The 27,945-nt window shown below is 39.1% G+C and overlaps 3 protein-coding genes across 3 annotated transcripts in view; all 3 read left to right on the top strand.

Moving 5' to 3' along the window:
• Positions 1–27,945, top strand: part of LOC139724933 (ras-related protein Rap-1b) — a 43,121-nt gene that overhangs the window by 14,160 nt on the left and 1,016 nt on the right. Inside the window, exons 2-6 of the mRNA XM_071636053.1 lie at positions 42–138; positions 11,024–11,092; positions 20,137–20,193; positions 21,203–21,343; positions 22,034–22,131. Coding sequence (XP_071492154.1) covers positions 82–138; positions 11,024–11,092; positions 20,137–20,193; positions 21,203–21,343; positions 22,034–22,131 — 422 coding nt within the window. The 5' untranslated portion in view covers positions 42–81. The remainder of the gene's footprint in view (positions 1–41; positions 139–11,023; positions 11,093–20,136; positions 20,194–21,202; positions 21,344–22,033; positions 22,132–27,945) is intronic.
• LOC139724921 (uncharacterized) lies at positions 23,257–26,648 on the top strand. Its single transcript, XM_071636042.1, has 2 exons — positions 23,257–24,593; positions 26,513–26,648. The coding sequence occupies exon 1, from the start codon at positions 23,257–23,259 to the stop codon at positions 24,586–24,588; it is 1,332 nt and encodes a 443-aa protein (XP_071492143.1). The 3' UTR covers positions 24,589–24,593; positions 26,513–26,648.
• LOC139724931 (uncharacterized) lies at positions 25,840–27,915 on the top strand. The gene has a single exon (XM_071636052.1). It carries the CDS (start codon positions 26,504–26,506, stop codon positions 27,512–27,514), a length of 1,011 nt encoding a protein of 336 aa, XP_071492153.1. The 5' UTR covers positions 25,840–26,503; the 3' UTR covers positions 27,515–27,915.

Below are 27,945 nucleotides of genomic sequence, written 5' to 3' on the forward strand. Positions count from 1 at the left end.
AATACCTTAATATTGTCATATCCTTTTTTTTTTCTCTACAGATCTATCTTTGGACGTGGCTGTTGACCAACACTTCACAAAATGCGAGAATACAAGCTTGTGGTTCTTGGATCAGGTGGTGTAGGCAAGAGTGCTTTGGTGAGTAAAAATTGACTATAATTGCATGATCAATTAATTGATTATTAGACAGCATTGTCTGGTTAGTCAGCAAGATATTTGTCCTTTTCACTAGGGCATTCCTACTGGGTATTTCTGCTATTGGGAGGAGAAGGAAATCTACAGTATATTGGATTGAACATAAGTTTAAACAATTAGTCATGAAGAGCAACAGGCAGTCTCTTTGGCAGCATTGTGCTAATCTCTGTCTATTGATAGCATTGTGACTTGTCAACTTCCTGTCAATGAAACTCTGCCTCCCATACCAGCTGTTTGGACTGTGCCTTGAAAAGAGTTAGGTCTTTGCATACTCTTGCGACATGTTGCCAGCAACTTTTTTTTTCCCCCCTGTCCCAATAGAGGGAGTGGTTTTACATAATATGCTATAAAGAGGCTCTCCTATTTAGGAGCCTCTTAAACTCTTGCCGTGCTCCTTCCTGTTTTGTCAACCCAATGCTTTTGCCATGTATCCACCAGCACAAAGTACTGGAGTCCAATATTCTTGCTTTCCAGAGTCAACTGCATGGTATTTCTTTGTTAGACACATAAATGGTGTTTGGGAGTTACAAGTTAGCCAACACTGATCCAGGTGTGGCGATATGGTATTGTTAACTCTTGGAAAGCTTTGCCAGTGCTGCGTAATTTGCATAAAGGAACATGTTGTTTATGCCAAACCACTATAGAAGTGTTGCACGACAATTACAGAACCACTGAAAGAAAGAACTTGAACATCAAATTGGAAGGGGAAATTCTCTCATTTGCAGTATGAGTAATTTTGGTTTCAATAGAGGTGAACCTATACAAATAATACTGAAATTTAGCTCAATAAAACCCTGTTTTAACAGACCTTATCCAGACAATGTCTGGACAATGTTGAAGAAAAAAATTCCTCGCTTTGGGCGATAAAAACTGCAGGAGAGAGCAAGGGGTAGTGTTTTTAACAGACACACACCGAAAACCCTCTCTGGGTAAGTTTCGTAGCAACCTACTCATTCATGCGCAGAGGGGGTGTGGTTACAATCTAGTTTATTCTAAATCTCACAAGTTTTTAGACTTAGAATAGAGTGGCATCCACAGGGCACATATTTATTTGATGTCTCACCGTAAAGAACACTATCTGAATGCCAACACTGTAAGTTTTCTGACATTGTTTGCCAATTTTGCACAGAAATCAAAATCCAGCTCAGTGTTTAGCCTTTGCTGTCAGGAGTGGCCTCATTGTTATGTCACAATAGAGCACTGCATCATCTCTGTTTGCAAGTGTGATTACTCATGTGCATGTATATATGTAGGTGGCTGATGCAGATTGTGTACATACAGTAATACACTCAGACTGTAGTAGCAGACCTTATGAGTAGGAGGGACCTTCTATCTGAATAAAAGGCATTAACTGGCACACATGGTAATACATGATGATACATGTACCTGTACATAAGTAATTTAAGTGGCAGAGTCAGTCATAAATCTTCGTTTGTAACATTTTGTGCATGCCAATCGTTATGGTACACAGTGTGGTTATTTTTTAGACAAAATTGTTGGGCACAGTTTATGCTAGGATCTCAGCATGGATAGTCACCAATGCTCAAGACAAAAATTCTTCATAACTACTGATCATTATGGATGAAGATGGTAACTGCAAGAATGTTAATCGTGATGAACACTTGAGCAGCATGCAGTACATTGTAGCATCAGCATTAACTTATAAAGGATTGGTTTGGATGATTTTGTAGCAATTCTATTACAGTGCTCAAAGCTTAATCAGGAGGGGTTGGGAGACAAGTTTTTCTCCTGTTTAAGCGGTGCTCCCGCTTAAGCGGTGGCTGATATTGGCCCATGCAAACCACACAACATGAAGCCCAGTATGTGGGCATTACACTAAAACCATGCACAGTTATCAAACCTGCCGATAACCACAGCAACAACCACTGTACATGCGTGCTACGACACGCAGACACAAAACAGCGACAAGAAAAGGATGCAACAGTCTCATAATTTTGGCAAATGCATGATAAGAACAAACCTTTATTCATTTGATCCACAAAATAACCCTTTTTGTGAGGTAGGCATGTTACATTTAATGCAACTACCTGGTTAAAAATTGTGAATATACTGGAAATTAGCAATAAATATTGAAAAATACTAACATTAAAAATTCAATTACCAATCAGTCAGATGAATCAGTCACATTTGTGAAGTATGAATATGAATATTAATTGTCGCCCATTTTGCTTGTAAACAGTGTGTGGGTTATCATGCTGATCAATAGAGCTTTCATTAATTGCCTCAAGGAAGGTGTTACAATTTCCCAGGAGAACTGGCACATATTGGTATCAAACACAATACAAAGTTCATAGGAAAGTTATGCTGTTGTGAACACTTCTGTTTTGATTCTGTTTTCAGAGGCATCAGAACCTTGTCAATCTTGGCTAGTTGCCAGGAGTAATATTTTTGCAAATGAAGGCAAGGAACATTTCCTTCACTGGATAGACTGCCTTTGCTTCAGTGCTATTGCTGTAGTGGAGGATACTTTGGATGTGCACACAGCAGCATGTACATGTGTTTCATGTAAACATTTCTTGTGTGTGCACTACTTACTACATTCTTCAGCAAATTTCATTCATATTTGCTGTGGAGTATCATGGAAATACATGGTACAAAATGTAGTACATACGACGTTTGTACAAAAGGGTGAGTTTTGTAAGACTAAGATAAACTTTTGTGTCCGCTTCAAATTACTAAATCAAATGCTTGCTCTGTGAGTCCTCTTCAATTTTGAATGAAAAAGTATAGAAGATACAATGGGTGATTTCAAGTTCGGTGCTAGTGCTAGTGCTAATGCTATCTTATTACTAGCACCAGCGATAAAACCGAACTTAGAATCAGTCGGTGTTGGGAGGTTGACCTCAAAATCATGACATATTTCCGGTTGCTGGTGCTGGGCTTGGTGTTGAATGTTGTCTGTTGAACCGGGCTCCACTGTTTATGCAGGGCTACACACTAAACTTATTTTTTCTACCGGACCGACCTGTCTCTGTCAGATCAGTAAATACCTAGATGTACTATTTTTTTACTGATCCAATCAGAAAGTTTACTGGTCAACAACAGCAACAACAAAAATCACTAAAAAGACTTGCAAACTTATTTTCATGTTTACTGTCGACTACTGTTAACCCCCCCCCCCCAAAAAAAGATGCACATTTTACAGATAAATATTTTGTTATCATGCCTTGTTTATTCAACAAGAAAGCCTTGTGGATCATTTCATTAAGATTCAGAAAGAATAAAAAGTCAATCATTTGCGAATTGATACGAAAAGGAAGAAGAAAAAAAAAGGGGGTTGAAATGCAGTCTTTAATTTTCTTCTGAAAATCTCTTCGCATATCTTGTATGCGTTCTTGAAGGTACACAGCAGGGTCGAGTTTGTGATGCTTTTTACACAGGCTCTATCTCTTCCTCGTGTATAGAACCATTCTAAAAGAAATGAATTTTTGTTTGTGAATTAAAGCGTAAAATGATAATGAATAAGATCAGATTGTATCAAATGAGTTGGTTACTTTTTCTAAACATTAGCGCAAGTAGAGTAATATGCGTTACTTAAAGGACAAGTTCACCTTCATAAACATAAGGATTGAGAAAATGCAACAATATTAGTAGAACACATCAGTGAAAGTTTGAGGAAAATTGGACAATCGATGCAAAAGTTATGAATTTTTTTAATTTTTGTGTTGGAACCGCTGGATGAGGAGACTACTACAGCTTGTGAGTCATATGCGTACAACAGTATAAAGAAATATAAAAGAAAATTCAACATATTTTCACTTTTTTTGCATAATAAAAGAGCAATTGACTTGCCTCTTTCTAAAGGTAGGGGGAATAATATTACCCATAACATTTATCGGTTACGAGTCAGGGGAATGTGTACTTTTTTCGAAAGATGGAATTTTGTGAAATTCTCTTTATATTTTCCTCATATTGTTGTACGCATGTGACATCTAAGTTATTCATACACTGCAGTAGTCTTCTCATCCAGCGGGTACTGCACAAAAACTTCAAAAATTCATAACTTTTGAACGGAATGTCTGATTTTCCTCAAACTTTCAATGATGTGCTCTACTAATATTGCTACATTCTCTCAATCCTTATGTTTATGAAGGTGAACTTGTCCTTTAACTTGCTGCATATTTCTCGCTCTTAGTGCTCAGCTGGATTGCGATGATTTCATTAATTGTTTCGGCTGTAATTTTTTATGATGCATGCGCCAGAAGGGGTTGAAAATGCATTCTTCATTTTTCTCCTGATAGTCTCTTCGCATTTCATATGCGTTCTTGAAAGGTATACGACACTGCCGAGTTCATGATCCTTTTTGTGGCTATTTCTACCTCAAATATCAGTGGGATTGCGATGATTTCATGAATTATTTGGAATGTAATCTTTTGTGATGCATGCGCCAGAAGGGATCGAAAATGCATTCTTTATTTTTCTCTCGATAATCTCTTTGCATTTTGTATCTCATATATGCATTCTTGAAATGCACACGACTCGACAACATGACTGAATTCATGATCCTCTTTGCGCCTTTTTTTCCTCAAATATCAGTGGGATTGCAATGACTTCATGAATGATTTTGGCTGTAATCTTCTTGTGATGCTCTCATCAGAAGGGGTTGAAAATGCTTTCTTTATTTTTCTCCCGATAATCTCTTCGCATTTTGTATATCTCATGTGTTCTTGAAAGGTATACGACGTGGCTGAATTCATGATCCTTTTTGGGCTGATTTCTACCTCAAATATCAGCGGGATTGTGATGATTTCATGAATTATTTTGGCTGTAATCTGTTGTGATGCATTCGCCAGAAGGGGTTGAAAATGTGTTCTTTATTTTTCTCAGATAATCTCTTCGCATTTTGTACATTATGCGTTCTTGAAAGGTATACGAAGTGGCCAAATTCACAATCCTTGTTGGGCCGATTTCTACCTCAAATATCAGTGGTGCATGATTGTGATGATTTCATGAATCCCCCCCCCCCATAATCTCTTCACATTTTGTGCATGCTCTCTTGAAAGGTACATGGCAGGGCGGAATTCGTGATCCTTTTTGCATCTATTTTTTCCTCAAATTTCAGCGGGATTGCGATGATTTCATGAATTATCTTGGCTGTAATCTTTTATGTTGCATGTGCCAAAAGGGGTTGAAAATATGTTCTTTATTTTTCTCATGATAATCTCTTCGCATTTCGTACATGCGCTCTTGAAAGGTATACGATGCAGCTGAATTCATGATCCTCTTTGCACCTATTTTTTCCTCAAATATCAGCGGGATTAAGATGATTTCATAAATTATTTTGGCTGTAATCTTTTGTGACGCACCAGAAGGGGTTGAAAATGTGTTCTTTATTTTTCTCAGATAATCTCTTCGCATTTTGTACAGTATGCGTTCTTGAAAGGTATATGAAGCGGCCGAATTCACGATCCTGCTTGGGCCAATTTCTACCTCAAATATCAGCGGTGCCTGATTGCAATGATTTCATGAATTATTTTTTCTCCCAATAGTCTTTTCACATTTTGTGCATGCGTGCATGGCAGGGCCGAATTCGTGATCCTTTTTGTGCATATCTCCACTATGAGACCATTCTGAAAGAATGAAAATATTCCTTTGTGAAAATAATGTGTAAAATGAAAATGAATGCAATCAGATCTATTTGACACTGTTGAATATGTTCTTACTTTTTCTAAACATCGGTACAAGTAACTTGTCCACTGCCACGCTGCTGCGAAGCCAGGATCAGATCTTGCATTTAAGAATGACCACAGAGTACAAAATGCGTGCGCTTCTATACTCTTTGGCTGGCATGACTGCCGATCGCAAGCAAACGAAACGAACGAACGAACGAGGGTCAGGAAATTACATGCATTTCAGCCGTTACATTGTACTTTGTATACATTGTACTTTGCATGTATTGCATGGCAGTGCGTGAGCAATGCCAATGCACATGGGGTTATGAATGATGAAGCGAGCGTGAATTTGAGTAACCATGTCGTCGACTGCTCATTCTCAACATGCGCGTGTGCAAATCAATGAAAACTTGCGTAAAACTTGTTAAAAGATGCGATTGCATTCTATTTCTCCCTGATTGGGGCTGCTTTTTTTCTCTCAACTGACTCCGCCAATGCTATTTTTTACTGGTCGTGTCGGACCAGTAACTTTGGCAATTTCTGAAAAGTTACTGGCCTGACAGTGACTTTTACCGTTCTGGGGCCGCTGGACCGGCGCCAGTGTGCAGCATTGGTTTATGCTAGCGATCTACGTACTTTTTGCCCATTGGCTAACACTAGCCCCTAGGGATTATCATTTTCGAGTTTTCATCATGCAATTCCTGCGGACTTTGCGGTAGTGTGATGCTAGCACCTACAATGTAGTGTTGGGATCGATAATTTTGATCAGTATTGCCTCATTAAAGGGAAGCAGTCCTGAGATTTTCACTGTACTGATAATTAAGAAGAGTAAAAAATATAAACTTTCACCAATTTATACTCTTGGACATCAAAAATTGTCTCCGTACGCGATTTTTGAAAAATAATTCCTGCAAGCGATCGTGAAAGAGCCGGCAAAAAGATGCTACGTAGTGCATGCCCTACTCACCAAGTTGACAGCCGTGCCTCTAAAAACCAATTTAAGTGTTCAAATGATTAGTTGCAATTTTATCATATAATGTGAAAGTTTGTGGTTTTATAATTTCAAACAAAATATTTCAAGCTTAGATATATATAATTTACGAAAAATTAATATTGTAAACATAAATTTGTATGTATTTTTAAACCAAATATACCATGAACTTGACATCAAATAGGCACGGTCGTTTTCTAGCTTCCGTCCGTGTTGCATACTTCTTAGCGTAGAAACCACTCTCGCGCGCAAATCCTTACCATACCAATGTATACATACACAGTACACTCGACTCCGTCCAGTCGATTTTGGCATTCAAACCGAAGATAACCTGTGCATGAGAGAGTCGAATTCTTCAAAGAAAATATTGTTTGTATCTCAATATTTCTGTAAGTAGTCAGATAATCGCCTTTCCTCGAAAAAAAAAAATATGACGTGAGCCGGGAAGGGTAAACACAGGGGGTCGTAGGGATATGATTTCGCTCCACTTTGCCGTGCATGTCCAGTCGGCACTGGCAGCAGCTAGCTCAGTGGCACTGTACTGCAGTCCAACCCCGGCTGCAGGCCCAGGGTAAATTAAACATAGCTAGCCACTTTCCTTACCTCTCTACGCTTTTTTCCCTCGGTTCTCTTCGAAGTCGATGCTCGAGGTGTTTCTGTTTTATAACTCATGTGAGCAAATGGTCAGGATTGCATCTGGTTTCAGGAGTTTTCTCGGTTTATAACCGAGGGCCACAGCCTGCCGGTCCACGTAAAAACATCGCTTCACAAATTGTCCACGCACAGGTAGGTCACAACACGATTTCGAGATTTTGTAGGCCCTAAGTTTCTTGTGTTCGGCATCGTTGTACCGATATTTCCCAGCCATACAGCTCACCTTTCACGATACTTTTGTTGGTCTGGGACGGAAAAAAGGATTTTCCTGGGAAATTTTCTGCACGATTCGAGCAAAACTACTGATGTAAGATAGCCTGACCAGACGACGCTGAATGCGGTCGCCCCTGTAGTGTACTAGCAGGCCTGTGTAAAATCGTTTCTACCTACAAATATGTACACTCTGTACGTACTATAGAACATGCATGAGCGGCGACAGGTAGGGCTGCAGCTGCGCTTGAGACTGGAAAAGTGCGAAGGGCAAACCGCGTACGGGATGCGTACGCGTATCTACCGTAGATCTATCATCTAGTTGTACCGTCCACACGTGCGAATATAATACACAATACAAACACACACACACACACACACACAACGTAGAAACAATGTCAAATACGAGTCGGAGTAGCCACCGACGTCTTCATGCATCCGGGTAAACTAGGGAGCGTACGGATAACGAGCAGAACACGGCTGGAAAGAGTTGTGCATCGACGACGTATGACTCTCCGCCAAGACTTGCTCATTAGCATATTCACCATGCAGAGTCACACTTTTTCAACCAAAATGTACGAGCTTATTTGGTGATTTTAAAGTTTGTTTTTGGCGAAAGTAGTTCATTGGAGGTACCAACAACAACATATTTTTTTAAATTTCGTGAGGACTGTGTCCCTTTAATCTTACCGTCGGTGTTGGACCAGTACCACGTGAAGGTGTACCCTCTTAAATGTGGTGATCTGACCTGTACAGGGTGCTACATAAGCACTTGCCCGATTACCCGGGGCAAGTAAAAATCAAAGTCGGGCAAGTGTTTTGGAACAATGAGAAAAAATGCTTGCCCGAATTGGGCAAGCAAAAAGTTTTGAACCCATCTTTACTTCCCAATACTTATGTGAAAAAGTCCCAACAATCCGACACCAACACTCTATCGAACCAAGTATGTAACTCCCCACATGTGCTGTTTATGCAAATGATTGGGTTTTATCAAGCCCTTGGCTTTACAAGTGATTTTCTATATCATTTTCTTATATTTTGGAACTTTCTTTTTGGGCAAGTAAAATTCATGTTCGGGCAAGTGTTCTACAACAATATGAAAATCTGCTTGCCCGATCGGGCAAGTGGTAACAAAAAGTTATGTAGCACCCTGCTGTAGTCCCCAGATGATGTATTATGCCTCAGATATTTCGTTATAATGTGAAGAGAATAATCAATATCATACACTAATCGAATTGATGTTGGTCAGGTACAAACAATTTGCATTGTTTAGGAATGTACATTTCTAGATTTTACCATGAACTGATGTTTGGGTCACTTTCGATTATTGAGTTTCATTATTTTCTGGCCTTTCCCTTTCATACAATGGAGTAGCATGTACATGTTATATGCTAAAGGAAGTTTTGCTGGACTGATGTTGATGCCACTTGCTATACAAGTACTTCACTTTGGTTTTGAAATGCACTTGTGCTTTGCAAAGTGCTCATCATGCTTCCTCTTTCGTAGGGAGAAAACAATAGCTGTCTTTGATATTAGATATGTTCAGTACATTATAAACTTTATGACATGATTGTTCATCACATTCCCAGTGCTCAGTGAAAAGTAGTGACAGTAATGATACATGTGACTGATGCCTTTCTGAGCATTTGTGTGGAAGCAGTATGTACTGTACTTCTTTCCATAAGCAACTGAAAAACATCAAAATTTTTAAATGTAGTGCTCATGATATGTTTTTCTTGGCTCTTGGTTAGGCAGCCTAAATCATAATTTGTGTTACTTGATTACCCCCTGAATACTGAAATATAGACAACCGCTTTTACAGTGCTCACTTTGAGCATATAGATTAATTTATTTATCAGCTCACCTGAGCTGAAGTGAGCTACAGATTTATTGCGATCACCTTTAGTCTGTCATCCGTTGTGCATCGTTCGTCGTGCATTGTGCGTTGTGTGTAAACAATTGACATTTTCATCTTCTTCTTGAGAGCCCCATGACCGATTTTCACCAAACTTGGCAGGTATTATCCCTAGGGGGAGAGGATCTCAATTTGTTCAAATGGGCACCATGTCCCACCTGGGGGCCCCAGGGGGGCCCAAACCCCACAAAATTAAGGAATCTTAAAAAATCTTCTTTTCTAGAACCAGAAGTGATAGAGTGGTGGGGAGGGGTCCTTATGGGGCCTAAATTGTACATTTCCATCTTCTTCTTGAAAACCCAATGATGAATTTTCACCAAACTTAGTGGGTAGGATGCCAGGGGGTTAAAATCTCAATTTGATCAACTGGGCACCATGCTCCCCTTGGGGGCCCCCAAGGGGCCCCAATCCCCCTCCCAACATTAGGGAATGTTTCCAAATCTGAGCTAGAACCAGAAGTGACAAGCAAAGTTAAAGGGAAGGTAAACCCAAAGAGCAATGTGGATTGAGTGAAAGCAGCAACATTAGTAGATTACATCAGTGAAAGTTTGAGGAAAATCGGACAATCGATGCAAAAGTTATGACTTTTTAAAGTTTTGGTGATGGAACCGCTGGATGAGGAGACTACTAGAGGAAATGACGTATGAGTGGACAACGATACAAAGAAAATATAAAGGAAATTCAACAAAAATTCACTTTTCTAGAATTATGAAAGAGCAGTGGACCAACCGCTTTCAGAAAGCAGGGGGAGTAATTGCTACCCTTAACATATGTCAATATCAAGTTGATGGAATTTGTAATTTTCATGAAAAATGAATTTTTGTAGTATTTTCTTTATATTTTCTTGGTATTGTTGTCCACTCATACGTCATAACCTCTAGTAGTCTCCTCATCCAGCGGTTCCAACACCAAAACTTTAAAAATTCATAACTCTTGCATCGATTGTCCGATTTTCTTCAAACTTTCACTGATGTGTTCTACTAATGTTGCTGCTTTCACTCAATCCACATTGTTCTTGGGGTTTATCTTCCCTTTAATTCTATGAGTTTGTACAGTGATGACTTAAATTTCAAGTTTGTTCATTACAGATCCCGGGCGGGCTGCCTCCCTCCCTTTTAACTTGAAATTTTGATTTCTGGTCAGGTGCACAAAATGTTGCATAATGAGTTATTAACTATCAGATGGTAGTTTTGGTCGCCCCACACTTCTGCCAGCTTGAAGCTGTGTTAACACAATAAATTTTATGTCTGAAAAAGGAATGTATTAGCATTCTGTGTCAAATCCCAGTTCAATTTGCAAATGAATGATGATAATTCATAAAATCAAAATTTAATTTTGCTGTATTATGATGATCACATGTTGTGATGTTGTAGTATCCATCACCTTTTGCTTATGAATTTCTTTCTTTTCTTTTTCATATTGCAGACGGTACAGTTTGTACAAGGGATCTTCGTTGAGAAGTATGACCCCACAATTGAAGACAGCTACAGGAAGGTTAGTTTTAATAGAAGGAGACTCTTGATGAAAACAACAAACCATCGCCCCTCATTGATTACAGTATACATTACAAAGGATACAACTTTGGTCTCTTGCAGCTTTGAGACATGATAACACCAAAAATATGGGACATTAAAAATCTATAGACCTACAAGTATTACAGATCAATTTATTTGGTGATATGGGAACAACAAAGCCCAATTACCTACGTGTAGTTAGACACTCAGTGGTATCGCCAGTATAAAAGGTTAGTATTTCACTCTACTGATTGGTTTTCAGTAATGTTTCCTTGTAAGTCAGTGGATGTGATCTAAAACTAGAATGAAGCTTTAATACATCAGCTCCAAACTTTGCGAAAACTAAACTTGCATGGGATATGATACTTTTTTTTTCTGATAATAGTGTTTTAATAGTGTTCTTTATGACTAAAAAAAAAAAATGTCTATTCTATCTACTGTAGTTGACATGATGAAGCAAGTGAAATCACAGTTTGTTCAAGGTAGATGGCAAAATATCATTTCATGTTTGTGCAACATGTTTCTGGTCATGTTAAGCATTACAGGCTGCTCAGATGCTGAAACAGTCTCCTCAGTCCTCACTGAACTCAAACTACATATGACATTCCATTGAACTGCTGTGTCGCCAACATCATGGCCTGTCAGTCAAACATGCAACAATTCAAGGCAATTGTAAATTCATCCATGCGAACCTCCCAACCATTCTGAATTTGGAGGAAACAATTTATGGGAAACATGTTTCTGCACATACAAACATGTATTTCAATCAGTTCATTTAGCTATCAAAGAGAGAGAGAGAGAGAGAGAAAGAAAGAGGGAAAAAAAGAATCAAAGATAACAGTGGAAATTTCATTCAAAACAGATACATATTAAGGAATATATGGCATTGGTGATACACTGTAAAAGATCTTTCATGTGAACACAGAAATTATTTTTTCAGATGTTGCGAGATGGTATGGGCTTGTGGCAAGAAGAAATTATTTATTAAAAGCCTCTGGGAAACAGAGGAATACAGACCTTACTACAGGCTGTGGTTCAAGACCACAGTATCACATTACACCAAAGTGGTTATGACAGACAAAGTACTGCATGTCTTGAGAAGGCCATGGAGGAAAATGAATGACCCACCCCTCAAACTGAGGAGAATGTACGTATACTTTGGCGGTAACACTTCATTTACCCGAGTAATATTACCCAAAGATACAGATTCATGACAGAGACAGCTCTTCTGCCATGTTGATTAGATTCTTCTATCCCAATTTAACAATATTTGATAGTTATGGCTTTCCTATGAATGGTATAATTTTGCTCCGATTTCACCATTGATGCTTTCTTATTTATTATCCTATTGATAAAGGCTTCTTAAAGCACACAAGCTGAAAAGTGAAATTAACATTTTGGATGTCTGTGACTGTGTACTCTGCATTTTAATAACTGTTACTAGAGGGCAGCACTGTTAATGTAGTACTAGTATGTGGCAATTCCATGAAAAGTGATGCTTTTCCTAGAAATCATAAATCTGCAATAATTTGAACAAGCTACTTGTGCAGAGACAAATTTAGTATCAAGTGCAAGAAATCAAGTTTTAGCATTTGAGTGATATTTTGATACAATTGAAGTACATTTAGGCATTTAAAAACACAAACAAACTGCATTTTGGGGCAATATTTTTGATTTTTTTTTTTTTGTGTGAAAACACACAATCTTTGATTTTCATTATTCCATATTCATCAACACTTCAGAATTTATTTCAAAGTAGTTATGGACCCAAAATACTATTATTATCCTTGTCTTAGATAAGAGCTGTGTCGAAGTATGAATATTCAGAATTTGAAAAGTGGACAAAGTTAAATGTCTGTAACACTAAAAATGTAATGTTCATAACGCTACATTTGTGAACCTTTTGAGTAAATGCCAAATCTGTTGTACATACACAATTGTCAGTCTGCAACTTAAACAGGACCTGAGCACTCATTTCAGAAGAAAATTTCTTTTACTTAATGCTCCAATTCATACATTTTTCAGCACATCCACATGGAGGTTTAATAATCATGTCAAAAAAAAAATGTCTGTTAACAGCAAGCATTTTGTGTAATACTTAGCAACTGATTTATAGTTTAACTAATCAAAACTCAGATTGTTAACACTTCAGGATGAGCAGGTTAGAATAAACTATGAATGGTTTTAGACTGATCGTGCTGAGTTGGTGAAGTATGTAAAGCCCACATTATCTTACTGAATGTAATGTTCGTAACCCTGGAATTGAGTTTCTGTCATTTTCTGACATTTACAACCATATGGAAAAACATTCAAGGCTTGTCTGCTAAATGCTCACCTGCAAGTGTTCTAGAGCCAAGAGAAAGTATCCTCAAATTAAGCAGAATTTGGTCAGCAGAGGTTGAACTTAATGAGGCAAGTCTGACAAAAGCCCAAGGATGGTCTCATCAGTTTGGAGCAATTTGCAAGCTTTTTAAAATATTTAGTGTGTAAGCAGGTTCATGCAAATTCCCTCAGGCAATTTACTATACTTAGCAACTTTAACAAGAAGTGAAATTGTGCTGTACTAAAGGCAGAAGCCAAGAAGGGGGTAACAACAAGAACAGAAGTGTGGGCCTGCATGATTAGGTACCACTTTGTTGGGTTCTCAGCTTAATTGACGTACAAGCAGAACAAACAGTTCCATTGCATGTTGTAGTTGCCTGATGATCAAGTAGGCAATTTGGTTAAGTTGGTAGAAATTTTCCAAACAAACCTGGTTACTTTTCGTAGTTTTCCACAGAAAGCCATTAAAATGGGTTTAAACATACAGTAAATGTTGAAGAAACTGTAAGGTGCTTACAGACATTAGAGCGCTTCATAGGTTTGAGTTTTAATATGTTTGATGTGCAGTGTACGATCACCTCGCCATATCACTACAGGTAGACGCACAATGTAACAAGCATGCTGTGTGCAACCCTTTCAGCAATAAATACCACACACTCTACCCAAACTAAGTATTATAAAACAAGGAATATTCGCGTGCATTTTAATTTTGCAAATTTTGTGAGCGCCAAGATTCGCAAAATTAAAATGCACGTGAGAGTTCTTGTCTACAGTATATGCATTGAATGCCAGTGGCAATCCGCAAAAATTTCATGCTGCGAAAAAGGTCGTCAGCTCCAATTTGCGAAAATTTCATGCCGCGAATATATCTTGTTTCACAGTACACACACAGTAACACACTTTAAAGTTAATCACTACACATATCTATGAGCGTCTAGCTCTTGAGAAGAATGAAGGATAGGCTAGCTCTGCTGAGACTCTAGCCTTTTCTTCAGGCTGTTCATCAAAACTGAACATACAATTGCCATAAACTTATGGGGTCAGTTGAATTTATGGCAGCACGTGGCTTCATGCCAAGCATTGGAGTCTAGCTGCGCATGACGCATGTTTAGCAACACGTGCATGGGGCTTGATGGGGGTTGGTTTACACAATGTTGGGACTACATTGTACAATGTACATGCAGATTGTTTATAGAATTACCCTGCAGACACTAACTCTTGTGTGGGAAATGGGGGTTTCTGGGAAGACTGCCTTGCGACTTGAGTTGTTAAGTGTGAGACAGTAGCATACTGTGCTGTGTGTGTGATACAGATGGATGCATAGTTAATGTGTGGTATCTGTAATGTGAATGAAGTACATTGTATGCTGTCAGGTTAATCGGGTACACCGGTTACTGAATCAGTTAAGAAATGCCCTGCACGACAGTGCCCGATTATGCAGAGACTACTGCAGTATCATATTCTGTTATTGTCGTAGTCAATTCAGACAAATTATATAGACATTCTCAGTGTGTCACATCCAGAAGTGTTTGTAAATACATATTGAGACTTCAAAATAAAACTCCTATCATAATACGATATCAATACTTGCCTGGTGCGTCTAAAGTGATTTACAAGAAATAGGGAAAAGAGGCTGTGAATGTTCCCAATGTCACTGTACTTTAAAACCAGATTTGTTGTGTGTGTGTGTGTGTGTGTGTGTGTGTGGATGCAACTTTCACTTTCTGAAAGTACAATGCACATGAAAGTTGTAGGTTTTTTTTTTTTTTTGTCTACACAATGCATTGAGCGCCATGATAGTACAATATGAAAGTTTCATGCTGCAAAAAATGCCATTATCTCCAATTTGAAGAGTTGCATGCTGTGAGTATCTCTGGTTTTAATTTATGTTGTATATGTCTGAATAGTATTATTGGAGACAATCACAGGAAAAGATTACCTGAAAACTTCCCCCCCCCCCCCCCGACATTTTACATGCTCGAACAAAAATATTGCATAACATGTGTGCATGTAAGATTCAGACAAAATCTATTCAGGACAGACTTGTACAAACGGATCATGATATTATGTGTCATTCTGTCTGTCACGTCTTCCATACTATTTGTTTTGATAGCACTTTTTTTTTTTCTCTAATCTTTTTGAGAAGGGGATAATGGAGGAAATGGAGATATATGGTCAAATATATCACTCTGCTATTTTGATTCCATGCAGGCTGGTTCAATGCAGGCATATCCTGTTCACCAAGCCTACAAAGACTGATACATGTAGGCCTACATCGTTGCTCTCCGAGATGACCTCATGGAAAAAGTGCTGGTAGCCTTTCATTATGATGAAAGTCTCAGAAATGTGCATGGGAAAAAGGGGCCATGAAGGAAGCAATAACCCAGATCATTTTTTTATTTTTTATTTCATTTCTTTTAATGAAGATGCTTACATGATCCAGCAAGCACAGTATGATAGGATGGGCGGCTTTGGATGCCATGAGAAGTCGGATCCAGATCTAACTTTGAGGATGGCCCACAATTGATAATGCATTTCACAGTGCACATTAAAGCTTTTGATAAAAACTTTCAGAATTTCTTCATGAAAAAGTATATAATACTCATTCTAAATGTCCTAAAATGCTGAAGTTACTTCAGTGTACACTGAGTTTGTCATTAAAGCACTTCTGTGACATGTACATTATACATTGTACATGTGTGCAATTTCCCACTTTGAAAAAGGTGGACAAAGCATTCTGGCTACGCAAGGCAATATTTTTTGTGAGTTGTTAATTTTGTGTACTTGTACAATTGTACCATAGGTATTTAATCACTTGATTTGTGAAAATAAAAACACTGCAAAATATAGGTCTACTGCACATACAGAATTTCACTGTTAATTCACATCAAAGGATGCAGGGTTGAAAATTCATCAGTGTTGGTTCCTTACAAGAAAGGATGCTGTGGAACAGAAATTGAGTCGTAGCCTAATGAACATGGCATTTCTTTCTCTCTCTTTAAACTGCAATTTAATCAAATGCAGTACTGTATAGTTTGAAATAAAAAAAAAAAGAGGATAAATTGCAACTTTTAAATTTAATCAAGACTTGCTTACTTTCCTGGTCTGTTTGATTTTACTCATGAATCTAAAGTCAACTTGAACATGGAATGACATTTTTCTTTGAATACTGCTAGTGAGTTGAACATACCAGGTACATGTAATCTTACAGAAGCATTCTGACTGAGAGTGTACATGTACATGTACTTCTAGCTGGTCATCTTATTGTCAGTAGGCCTGTGTGTTAGCCTGGATGGGTCAGTGCGCATTCCATGAATGCCTTCACTCTGTCCAAGGAATAAATTGTGACTCGAATGGTTCAAGCAGATCTTTAGTGCTGGCGTGTGTGTCCTACAGATGTGAGCATGTGTTTTGTACATGATGTGAAGTCTGTGTTCTAGACTCTGAATTGCATAGGTACAGTATGACATAACTACTGTAAGTCCATTTCAAATGTTCAAGGTAATGCCAGGAATGTCTGTAAATCAACTGTGTCAATTACTTCAGCAAATGAAAGCCTATAAAAGAGGTATAAGCTATCTGGTATATTTGTAAGTGTATTAGTGACCTGTGTTGAATGTAGGCCTGTACATTTTACAAAACTTGTCAAGATATCAGTTTCTGCACTGTAAACCCATTTCTCATCCTACAGTCCCTGCCTATGAGGGCTACTGTCTTTATTAAAGGAAAACAGTTGATTTAACAGAAATAGGTGTTCAATTCATGATGTTCAGTGATTTGAACTATGGACGTATTTCAGTGCCATTCTCATTGCAAACATTTTGAAATTTGGGTCGGGATCAGTTGTGTCTTTTTATGCCTCCGCCACGAAGTGGTGCCGGAGGCATTATGTTTTCGGGTTGTCCGTCCGTCCGTCCTTCCGTCCGTCCGTCCGTCCTTCCGTCCGTCCGTCCGTCCTTCCGTCCGTCCGTAATGAATTTTGTGGACAAGGTAACTATCAAAACCTTTTGAGGTATCCTAATGAAACTTGGCATGTATGTGTATTAGGGAGTGAAGTTGTGCCTATCAACTTTTGAGTGCATATGCTCAAGGTCAAAGGTCAAAAGGTCAAGGTCAAAATACATAGAATTTCACTATTTCCATCATATCTTTGCAATGCCTGAAGATATTTTCTTGAAACTTAGTGTATACATGTATTAACCAATTAAGATTCTCTGGTGAAAGTTTAGGTCATGAGGTCAAAGGTCAAAAGGTCAAGCAAAAATATTAAAACTTTACCTTTTTTCCTCCTTGGAAATTGTTCAAGGTCTCTGCATGGAAGATAGTATATATACATGTACTGACTGGCAGTGATTTTCTAGAGAATTTAGGGTTCATGGGGTCAAAGGTCAGGGGTCAAAGGTCAAGGGCAACACTTCAAAATTTTACTATTTCCCTTATGTTTATGCAATGCCAGCAGGATTTTTTTTTTTACACTAGGTGTATGCATGTTTAACCTAATAGAGATTCTCTGGAAAGTTTTTTTTTTTCTTTTGTTTTTGCCTCTAAGGTCAAAAGGTCAAAGATCAAGTGAAAGTGCTGAACTAAGTTTTTCCTCCATATCTCGGAAGTGGCTCAAAGTTATCTTGAAACGTAATACATATCTATGCATCTTCTGCCTGACAGTGATTATCTTATGAATTTCAGGGTCAAAGGCCAGATGAAAATGGTAACGATTTACTATTCAATACAGAAATTGCACTTTTTCTCCATACCTTGAAAATTACTCCATGCATAAATGTATGAATGGGTCAAAGTCAAGTTAAAGTCTGTAAATCCCAAATACATGCTCTCCTATTCATCCAATTAAACCTAGGTCAAGGAAGGGTGAGCATTCAACACATTTGTGACAAACTTGTCATTTTAACATTTTGCCAATTTTGTGAAAATGTAGTCACACATTGTCGGCATGTACTATTTAGACCTATTAGGAGAATCATGCATTATGGCGGAGGCATACCAGTCGCCATAGCGAAATTTCTAGTTTATTCATCTTTCTCTCTGTGAAAAAAATTGTGAAACGTGGGTCACAATTATTTGCGAAGAGCTGACTTGCATATAAATATGAATAATGGCATGCTTTTTATGTCACAATGCCAATTCAATAACTGCAGCATGCGACAACTGGTAAAAATAGCAAGGAGCAACACATGTAGTGCAGTGTACATTGTACAATATAAATTTTCTTCGTTTCTGAAGTCGCCAGTCTCACTGTTCAACTTTGCATGTTATTTCCAAAAAATCCCACAAAGTATTGTGATTTGGATTGTGATTTGGAAATCTCCCAAAATAATGAGTTATTTCCCTCAATATTGTTTAAAAAAAATAATGAAGGCAATGAGAACAGTATTAGTAAGTTTTGGTACCTTATACACAAGAATATCTTATATCATTCTACCCAAGATGACGAGACTCTCTTTGATGAAGACAGAAGGGGAAATTTATGAAATATTTAACTTGAATTGAACTTTGCCAGGTGCTTTTGAGACAACAGGTGTACTTTACTTAACTCCAATTTTATGGACGTTGCTACATGTACTTCAACTGTGTAAATGATTGTTAGCGTAATTTTTCCTTAGGGCATTCCAGTTTGTATGTGTACTATGTAAGTTTCTCGGGCATTGGAGTGCCACGTTCACTGGAAACTTATGAAGCAACAAGAAAAGAAATCTGGTCATGGGGTGCCTGAAGGAAAGTTTTGAATGCATTGGAACTATGGAGAAAATGTTTGCAGGCAAAGATGGCATATTTCCTTTACCACACTCACTGCCTTGAACATACAAGAAAGAAAACATCATATTCCTTTCACATTGTTTCAGTTGCTGGCATATGAATTTCCTGTTACAAAGACTATTTAAAGGTCCTGTTTACCTTTGGGTGCAGTGATTTCAGAAATGTTCAAGATATCACTTTTGATGCATACAATGTACAATGTAGGTCAGTTGTGTCAGTGTAGGTTATACAGATGCCTTTCCTGGGCTTTGAAGGCAATTTTGAAATGATATAAAGAAAAGTTGGGGCTTACCTATTCATGGCTGTTGATCATGTTGATCTAAAAAGGGAGTCTGTTGCAATTTATCCAATTTGACATGTTATACAGATAACTGTTTTAAAACAGACTCGAAGTGGGGTCATATTCATAACAGTCTGAAATCGATAGTTTCCTTAAAGAAGGGGGCAGACCACATGATTTGCACATGCATGCCCACATGTTTTTGTAGTTTTACTGGTATGTCCATTCTGTTTTATTGTGGGTAATAAGGACATTCCATGATGTGTCTATCATTTGGCAAGTTTTAACATTGACTTGAACAGGATTTCCCTCCTGACTGCAGCCACAGTAATAAATGGTTACTTGCCAGCATACAGTATTACACCAGGAGTATGTGATGAAAATCTATCGCAAGTACATTTGTATTTGTACTCCTTTCCAACTAAACCCAAAATGTAAAATGATTACTTTTCAGCGTGTATGATAACATGTATTACTATTACAGTAGTCAACTTTGCATGTAAAAAAAAAGGAAACAATTTTTCTTTTTAATCCCTTTAATGTGATTTTAAGGTTTGCTTCCATGTATAAGAATTGAAGGTTTATAATGTGACAATTGAAACTAAACAATCTAAAATGTATTCATATTCTTGTTTTCTTTTGTTTGACAGCAAGTGGAAGTTGATGGACAGCAATGCATGCTGGAAATTCTTGATACAGCAGGCACAGTAAGTATGGTCTACATTAGCAATGAGCTCATCCTAAAGGCTGGGTTGTCCATATGTTTAAAAAAAAAAAGAAATCCCTTCTCGTATTTCTAAAACTGCTGTACAAATGCAATTATACCTCCGCTTAATACTGTCCTGGCAAGCATTACAACCAAACTGGACTGTTAAAAGTGTTGTTTAGAGCGGAAGTTACACTGGTGCTAACAGGAAGTAGAGGAAATGTGATATTCTTTATCGATGCTAGTGACATGTACGCATAATGCATATGATACACGCTGTTAAGCGTCAACTAGAGACATCGTATGGAAGCTCATGATCATTTATAGTATCAGCTTGGACTTCATTCCACAGATTTATTCTTTTTCCATTTTTGTCTTCTACAATTTGTACAATGGCATTGATTTATTTTTGTGGTTTTTTAATATACCGTCATTTCCTTGAGAAACTAACTTAATGCACCATCACACATGCTGATACACACATTAAAAGGAACTCATTGCAATAATATGGTCTGGTTGTTCACATCTGTTTGTAGAAATCTAATATAATTTCTTCTTAGTAATAAATGTGATTTTAACAATAGAATGTGTAAATAATATTTAGAGGTGCACATGTATGTACAATGTGTGTTTCATGGTAGTGGTCTGAATCTGATCTTTTCACTGCAATGTTCTGATATTTTCCATTAATTTGCTTGACACTGCTAGCGGGTCCCTCCATTTTTGGAAGTTTGCATATTATTTCATTTTTATCACTTCAGTTTTCATGACAACGTATTATTAGTGTACAGTACATTGCATTGCGGTGAGTATCTTATGAAGTGTTGAAAGTCACAGACCTGAATTTGTGTTCTGTTTATTGAAAGACTCTCGTTAGTGCCTATAAATGTGTTGACATTAAGTAATGATTTTGCTAACAGGATTAACAGGATTCATTGCAAATGGACAGCCACCATGTCAGTCATGAATCATATCTTCTGTACATTTTCATCTTCCCTTCTTGCCTACAGGAACAATTCACAGCCATGCGTGATCTGTACATGAAGAATGGCCAGGGCTTTGTGTTGGTTTACTCCATCACAGCACAATCCACATTTAATGACCTTCACGATTTACGAGAGCAGATTCTCAGAGTCAAAGACACAGAAGATGTAAGTCATGGGACATATGTGTTAGTGGAGCTCAGACTTTATACTGTGAAAGCTGATTCCACAAACTGAGAACCTACCCAAATGGAAATGCATTGGTTGATGACGGGAGAATGCACAGTGTGTGTTCAGTTTGAATGCCACGGGCTGGATGGTTTTGCACTGTTAAGTTATGCAAGTTTTAGATTGCTCATGAATGTAAATCTCATTCTGCTGGTAGCAAAGCTAAATTCAATTTGTGACATTGTGGCAAGACATGTTATATGTATACCATCAATTGCCATCAATGATTTAAAGAAAAAACAAAAACAAAAAACCCCAAACAACTTTGGAATACCAGCAGAAAAGAAATGAAAAAAGAAATAAATCAACTTCATGTCAGAGTATATTCACCAATTCACAGCAGTTTTACACAGCATGTTTTGATATTCTTAATGGTTTATCATAAAGTGATCTCTAAAGAGAATGTGAATTTATGAGTTCAAACTCGAGAGGTTGTTAGCGTGTTTAATGTTGCATCTAAAGATGTCATAGTCTTTTTCTTCTTTTTTTTTTAATAACAGCCATGCATTTATATAGTAGTGGTATCTACAGTTGTAGGTTTATGTATAGCAGATGCAGAAACTAATGGCTTTCTGTTCTTTATTGTGTGGTTAACTACTTTTTTTTTCCACTCATTCATTTGCTCTGAAGGTTCCCATGGTACTTGTAGGCAACAAGTGTGACTTGGAAGATGAGAGAGTGGTTGGCAAGGACCAGGGAGGGAGCCTTGCTAGGCAGTTCAGTGGCTGGTGAGTTTAAAGATATCATATCTGAGGTGTTTAGTAGTGAACATATTAAACCTTGGATATGAATTTGTAGACACTCCCTCTATAAATTTGTTATTCAAATCTTATTGGTGCTACCAAAACAAATATAATAATGCAAAAAGTTCAAGAAAATTGTTATATTCCATAGGACCTAGCACACAATAAAACCATGTGACAGTTTCTTTGTACATATATCTCATATATACATACAGTATATGAACAGTATGATGAAATTTCACCTTACCTTGGATTGGGTGAATGCAGCAGTATTAGTAGATCACATCACAAAGTTAGAGGAAAATTGGACAATCCATTTAAAAGTCTTAAATTCTTAAAATTCAGCATTCATTTTCCATTATTTCGATTTGATGTATCAAAAGGCTTCTCTGGCTGACATAATTTTCCAGTATAATGAGTTATTTTGGAGTATTTTGTGATCAAAAGTGTAAAATGATTTGGATCGTAGCATACAACTTTCTTTTCTGAGGAGCCCTCCCCATTCAGAAATAGGTAGGTAGAATGTTGAGTTACGATCCATCATGCCCTAGCAGTCATGTTTGCCCGACAAAAGTGCATGTGATTTACCCTCACACAGAAATTCAATAAATACTGCTATGGCCCAATGTGCCGATTATTGATAATTGATTATTAACCCCTTGAGGATGGTTTGATTTTGCTACATGCATTTCCCATAGACACCTTGCCCGAGTATACTCTGGATAAACATTACGTAGCAACCAAAATCATATTTGTTCTCAGATTGCAATACTGTTGGTATACCTTTTTGGCTCATATTTTGCATTTTTGTCATTACCCAACTAACATCATGTTTAGATACTAGTATTGAAGCATTATTTCACATATTTCTTATGCATTTTATCTCGTAATGTACGGTAGAGAATTCAGCCATTGGCTGCGCATTAGCCATTGGCTGAATTTGCGTAATATGAGAGGCCGTTCCGCGCGCAATCGCCATCTTCGTTCCAGCGCAATGTTCGATCGCGAAGCGATTTTTATCTGACCGAAAAATCGGAAAATATCATCGAAATCTGCGGAAATACGGAACTGAATTCGTGCTCTCTTACAAGCGTGATTATCGTTCTCAGCATGGATGAACCAGCTGACAAATCGGAGAAGGCAAAAGCCAAAAAAGATACCGAGCTGTGTGAGCCTAAGGCCAGCCCAGCTCCGGCAGCAAAGAAGAAGGCTGCAGGCAAAAGTCTGTCTAGCGGCGGGAGGCCTAAGGCATCCCGCCCCGCGGCTTCGGGGAAGGCACAGCCGAACCCGCCCGCACCAGCTGCTACCGCTCCCAACCCGACTGTGACTACAGCGGAAAATAGCACGGAGGTTATGTCCCGCATTGGGAAACTCGAGTCAATGTTCGAAAAAATGATCGAGACTTTGAGCACTCCTCATCATGGAGAACAACATGCCAACACGCCGCGGGATTGTTTTAGTGAATATGGCGACTGCGACACACAAAGGGGAAGCAGCTCACCACCCGTCATAGAATTGGCGGATAATCGCAGCGTGGCTGATTTCCTATCGGCAAACCGCGATGACGCGGTCAGCTTGTTTTCGGACGTAGGCCTACAGGAGGCAGATAAAGACAAACGGCCAGAATTCAAGATACCACGAATGGCTCAGAAATTCGTGGCTCCGTCCGGGATAGGGGAACCACTAGATGAGGATGTCGCGGACACCATTGTGTATATGATGGGACAAAAACTTGACCAGAAATCTCTCGACGAAGCAGCAACTCGCTACCCCTGCCCATCTAACTGCACATGTCTAGAAACCCCTAAAGTGAACAGCACTATCTGGGAGAACATCTCGACGGGGACGAGACACAGGGATCTGAAACTACAAATGATCCAATCATCCCTCTTGAAAGGGATAAACGCGTTTGCTCGTACCCTTCCAGCAACTTTGTCTGAAGCTCAGCAGGATGCTATGGCTTTTCTCTGCGATGCAAACTTCTCCCTCAACTGCATGAGAAAGGACAGCATAAAGCCTGACATGAACTCAAATTTCCACCACCTGTGCAAGCCCTCTCACAAAGTGACAAAGTACTTGTTTGGAGATGACCTGGGGCGCCAAGTGAAAGAGATCCAAGAACAAAGGAAAACAATGTCAGGCATGATGAAATCACGCTTCACACGAGAGCAATCACGGTTCCAGCCGTACAAGAAACCGGATGTGACATCTCGCCGTCAATACACGTCGACTGGGTTCACCCGCCCGTTGGGGAGGGGTTATGACCGCCGAACATCACATTCCAACCCCATGGCCGGTTCATCTGCACAGCCTTTTTTAGGGAAGGCTTGGAGGGGGAGACCTCGAGATCCTCCTCACACTTACACACCGACAGCAGCAAGGGAGGGTGGCAACAAGCAGCCAACCTACCACAGGCAGAGCCAAAGCCAGGGGAGGAAATAGAACAGGTAGGTGACTATGAACACAACATAGACAACGATCTAGTTACAACACCAGCTGTCGTCGGAGGTCGTCTGAAGCCATTTTTCCCTGCTTGGGAAAATATCACGAGAGACTCACACATTATTCAAGCAGTTCAAGGCTATACAATAGAATTTGACCCAGAAAAATTTCCCCCTTCTCGAGAAAAACCTCTGCGTTCTTACAAGCGGAATGCTGAAGAAACAGCCAAGATTGACCATGAGATTCTTGTTCTGGAAGAAAAACAGGTCATTGAAAAATGTGCCCATGAAGAAGGGGAATTTATTTCAGAGGTTTTCACGAGACCAAAAAAGAACGGAGGAGTTCGATTAATTCTTGACCTGTCCGAACTCAACAAAAGAGTTCAGTACCAACACTTTAAAATGGATAATATTCAATCTGGTATTCTACTCCTCTCAAAAGGGTGTTATATGGCTTCAGTAGACCTCCGTGATGCATACTACACAATTCCCATTCACTTAGACTCTCGTAAATATCTCCGCTTCGTATGGAGAAACCAATTGTGGCAGTTCAAAGCTTTGCCAAATGGCTTATCTTCCGCCCCAAGACTGTTCACCAAAATACTGAAACCAGTGCTTGCCTTACTAAGAAAACAGGGGCACACAGTTTTGTCGTACTTGGACGACACACTGATAATTGGGAACAATAAAGCAGACACTCGCTCAGCAGTGCAAGCCACCACTGACCTTTTGACTAGTCTAGGGTTCATTATTCACTCAGAGAAATCGGTACTTGAACCATCCCGTGAGATTGAATTTCTGGGTTTCCATTTAAATACATCTGAAATGAGAATCACCCTCCCAGCCAGTAAGAGCAATGACATTCAAGATGCATGTCGATCCTTACTTGCTAATAACAAACCTAGTATCCGGGAGGTAGCTAAAGTCATTGGGAAGATTGTGGCTGCCTTACCAGCATCTCAGTACGGCCCCTTGCATTACAGGCAGCTGGAAAGGGAAAAAATCAGAGCCCTGAGAAAACAGAAAGGACATTTCGATAGACATATGAGCCTATCAAATAGAGCCAAGGCGGAACTAGTTTGGTGGTCATCCCATGCACATCTCGTGTCAAAACCCCTGTACCCAGGGAAAGTATCAAAAGAAATAAGAACAGATGCTAGTGGACAAGGTTGGGGTGCCACAGACCTGCAATCCAAGACAGGGGGTAGATGGAATACTCAAGAATTAGCAAGAGCAGCAGGTAATGAAATAAACTATCTGGAAATGCTAGCAGCCGGTTTGGGACTCAAAAGCTTCTGTTCAAATGTCAGAGATGCACATATACTGTTGAGATTAGACAACACCACAGCGGTGACATACTTGAATAACATGGGCGGCGTCAAGTCTGAAGCATGTAACGAAATGGCGTTGCAAATTTGGGATTGGTGCAGTAGACGACAAATTTGGATAACAGCATCTCACTTAGCAGGCTCTAAGAACACAGAAGCTGATACGATGTCAAGGAAATTCAATGACAATATAGAATGGATGCTAGACAAGACAATATTCAATGAGATAGTGCAGAGGTATGGGTTACCAAATGTAGACCTTTTTGCCACCAGACTGAATGCCCAGCTCCCAACATACGTCTCCTGGAGACCAGATCCAGGGGCATGGGCAGTAGACGCATTCACTATTGACTGGGGACCCCTAGTATTTTATGCGTTTCCCCCATTTAGCTTGGTTGCAAAGTGTCTCCAAAAAATCAGACAAGATGGCGCTAGGGGAATTTTGATAGTGCCAAATTGGCCAACACAGCCCTGGTATACCGTACTACGTAACATGCTATTGGAGGAGCCCTGGGTATTGCGAAAACACCAGTTGTTAACCCAACCCATTACAGGTAGACCCCATCCACTTACACATCTCTCCCTCTTATGTTGCAGGGTTGGAGCAAACATTTCATAGCTCAAGGACTGACGGAGGAGACTGCTGATATAATGGCAGCGTCTTGGAGGAAATCCACCAAGGAGCAGTATATGGTGTATATTAGGAAGTGGCAAAGGTTTTGTCATGAGCGTCACTTATGTTGGACCCATACGAAGGTGGGAAATTTGTTTGCGTTTTTTAATTCTATGTACAAAAATGGAGCAAGCTACAGCACCTTGAATACATCAAGGAGTGCACTAGCATCAGTTGTTCTTCTACGGGAGGAGAAATACACCATTTCTACACATCCTTGGATTTGCCGGTACTTCAGGGGCATTTTTAATCTCCGACCACCCACTCCGAGATACAGCTTCATATGGGATGTGGGCAAGGTGCTGAGCTACCTCAGACAAGTAACTCCAGCTCATAAGATTTCGCTGTGTCAACTGACACACAAAGTATGTTTTTTACTAGCGTTGACTTCTGCCCAAAGAGTGCAAACACTTTCATACCTAACCCTTGACAATGTGAAGGCGTCCAAAGATTGTGTGGAAATAGCAGTGGCTGATTTGATAAAGCAGAGTCAACCTGGGAATGTGGGAGTGAAAGTAACACTGAAAGCCTTTCCCGAGGATAAGAAACTCTGTGTTGTACACTATGTTAAAGAATACATTAACAGAACAAGCACATTGAGGAAGGAGGTGAATGCACTATTTGTCACCTACAAGCAACCCCATGGGAAGGCATCAAAGCAAACCATCGCTCGATGGATAAAAACTGTGTTGAGAGCATCAGGTATCGACACCGATCTCTTCAAAGCACATTCAACGAGATCGGCGGCAACCTCATCTGCCAAGAGGAATCATTTTCCAATAGCAGACATTCTCAAGCATGCTGGGTGGAAAAATGAATCCACGTTCAGGAATTTTTACCTGAAACCGGCATCCCAGGCAACATCCTTTGGACAAGCAGTTCTGGGACAACAGACCTCTAGGAAGGGACAAGATTCAGTCCTGTAAACATAGGTAAAGTTGCCCAAAAACTTTCTCTGACAATATATTCTGTGAAAAATGACTACTGTGAAAATCTTTGAAGTCTCATATTACGCAAATTCAGCCAATGGCTAATGCGCAGCCAATGGCTGAATTCTCTACCGTACATTACGAGATAAAATAGAAAATTAAATGAAAAACATTGAAATTTAATTTGTATTTTATGAGTAATGGGAGGATAGAGAATTCAGCACCCTCCGCTCCCTCCCTTACTCTGAACAGCCTTAAATGTGGCTTATACAAGATCTATTTTATCTCGAAATATTTTTTCACAGTAGTCATCAGCTTTTAAAGATGGCGATTGCGCGCGGAACGGCCTCTCATATTACGCAAATTCAGCCAATGGCTAATGCGCAGCCAATGGCTGAATTCTCTATCCTCCCATTACTCATAAAATA

The sequence above is a fragment of the Diadema antillarum genome, unplaced genomic scaffold (assembly GCF_040938485.1).
Source record: "Diadema antillarum isolate AM-2024a unplaced genomic scaffold, OU_Dant_1.0 seq00000005_RagTag, whole genome shotgun sequence".
Taxonomy (NCBI): Eukaryota; Metazoa; Echinodermata; class Echinoidea; order Diadematoida; family Diadematidae; genus Diadema; species Diadema antillarum.

Excerpts from the sequence above, each read along its gene's own strand:
- LOC139724931 (XM_071636052.1), top strand. The coding sequence starts at position 26,504 with ATGTTGCAGGGTTGGAGCAAACATTTCATAGCTCAAGGACTGACGGAG.
- LOC139724921 (XM_071636042.1), top strand. The coding sequence starts at position 23,257 with ATGGATGAACCAGCTGACAAATCGGAGAAGGCAAAAGCCAAAAAAGAT.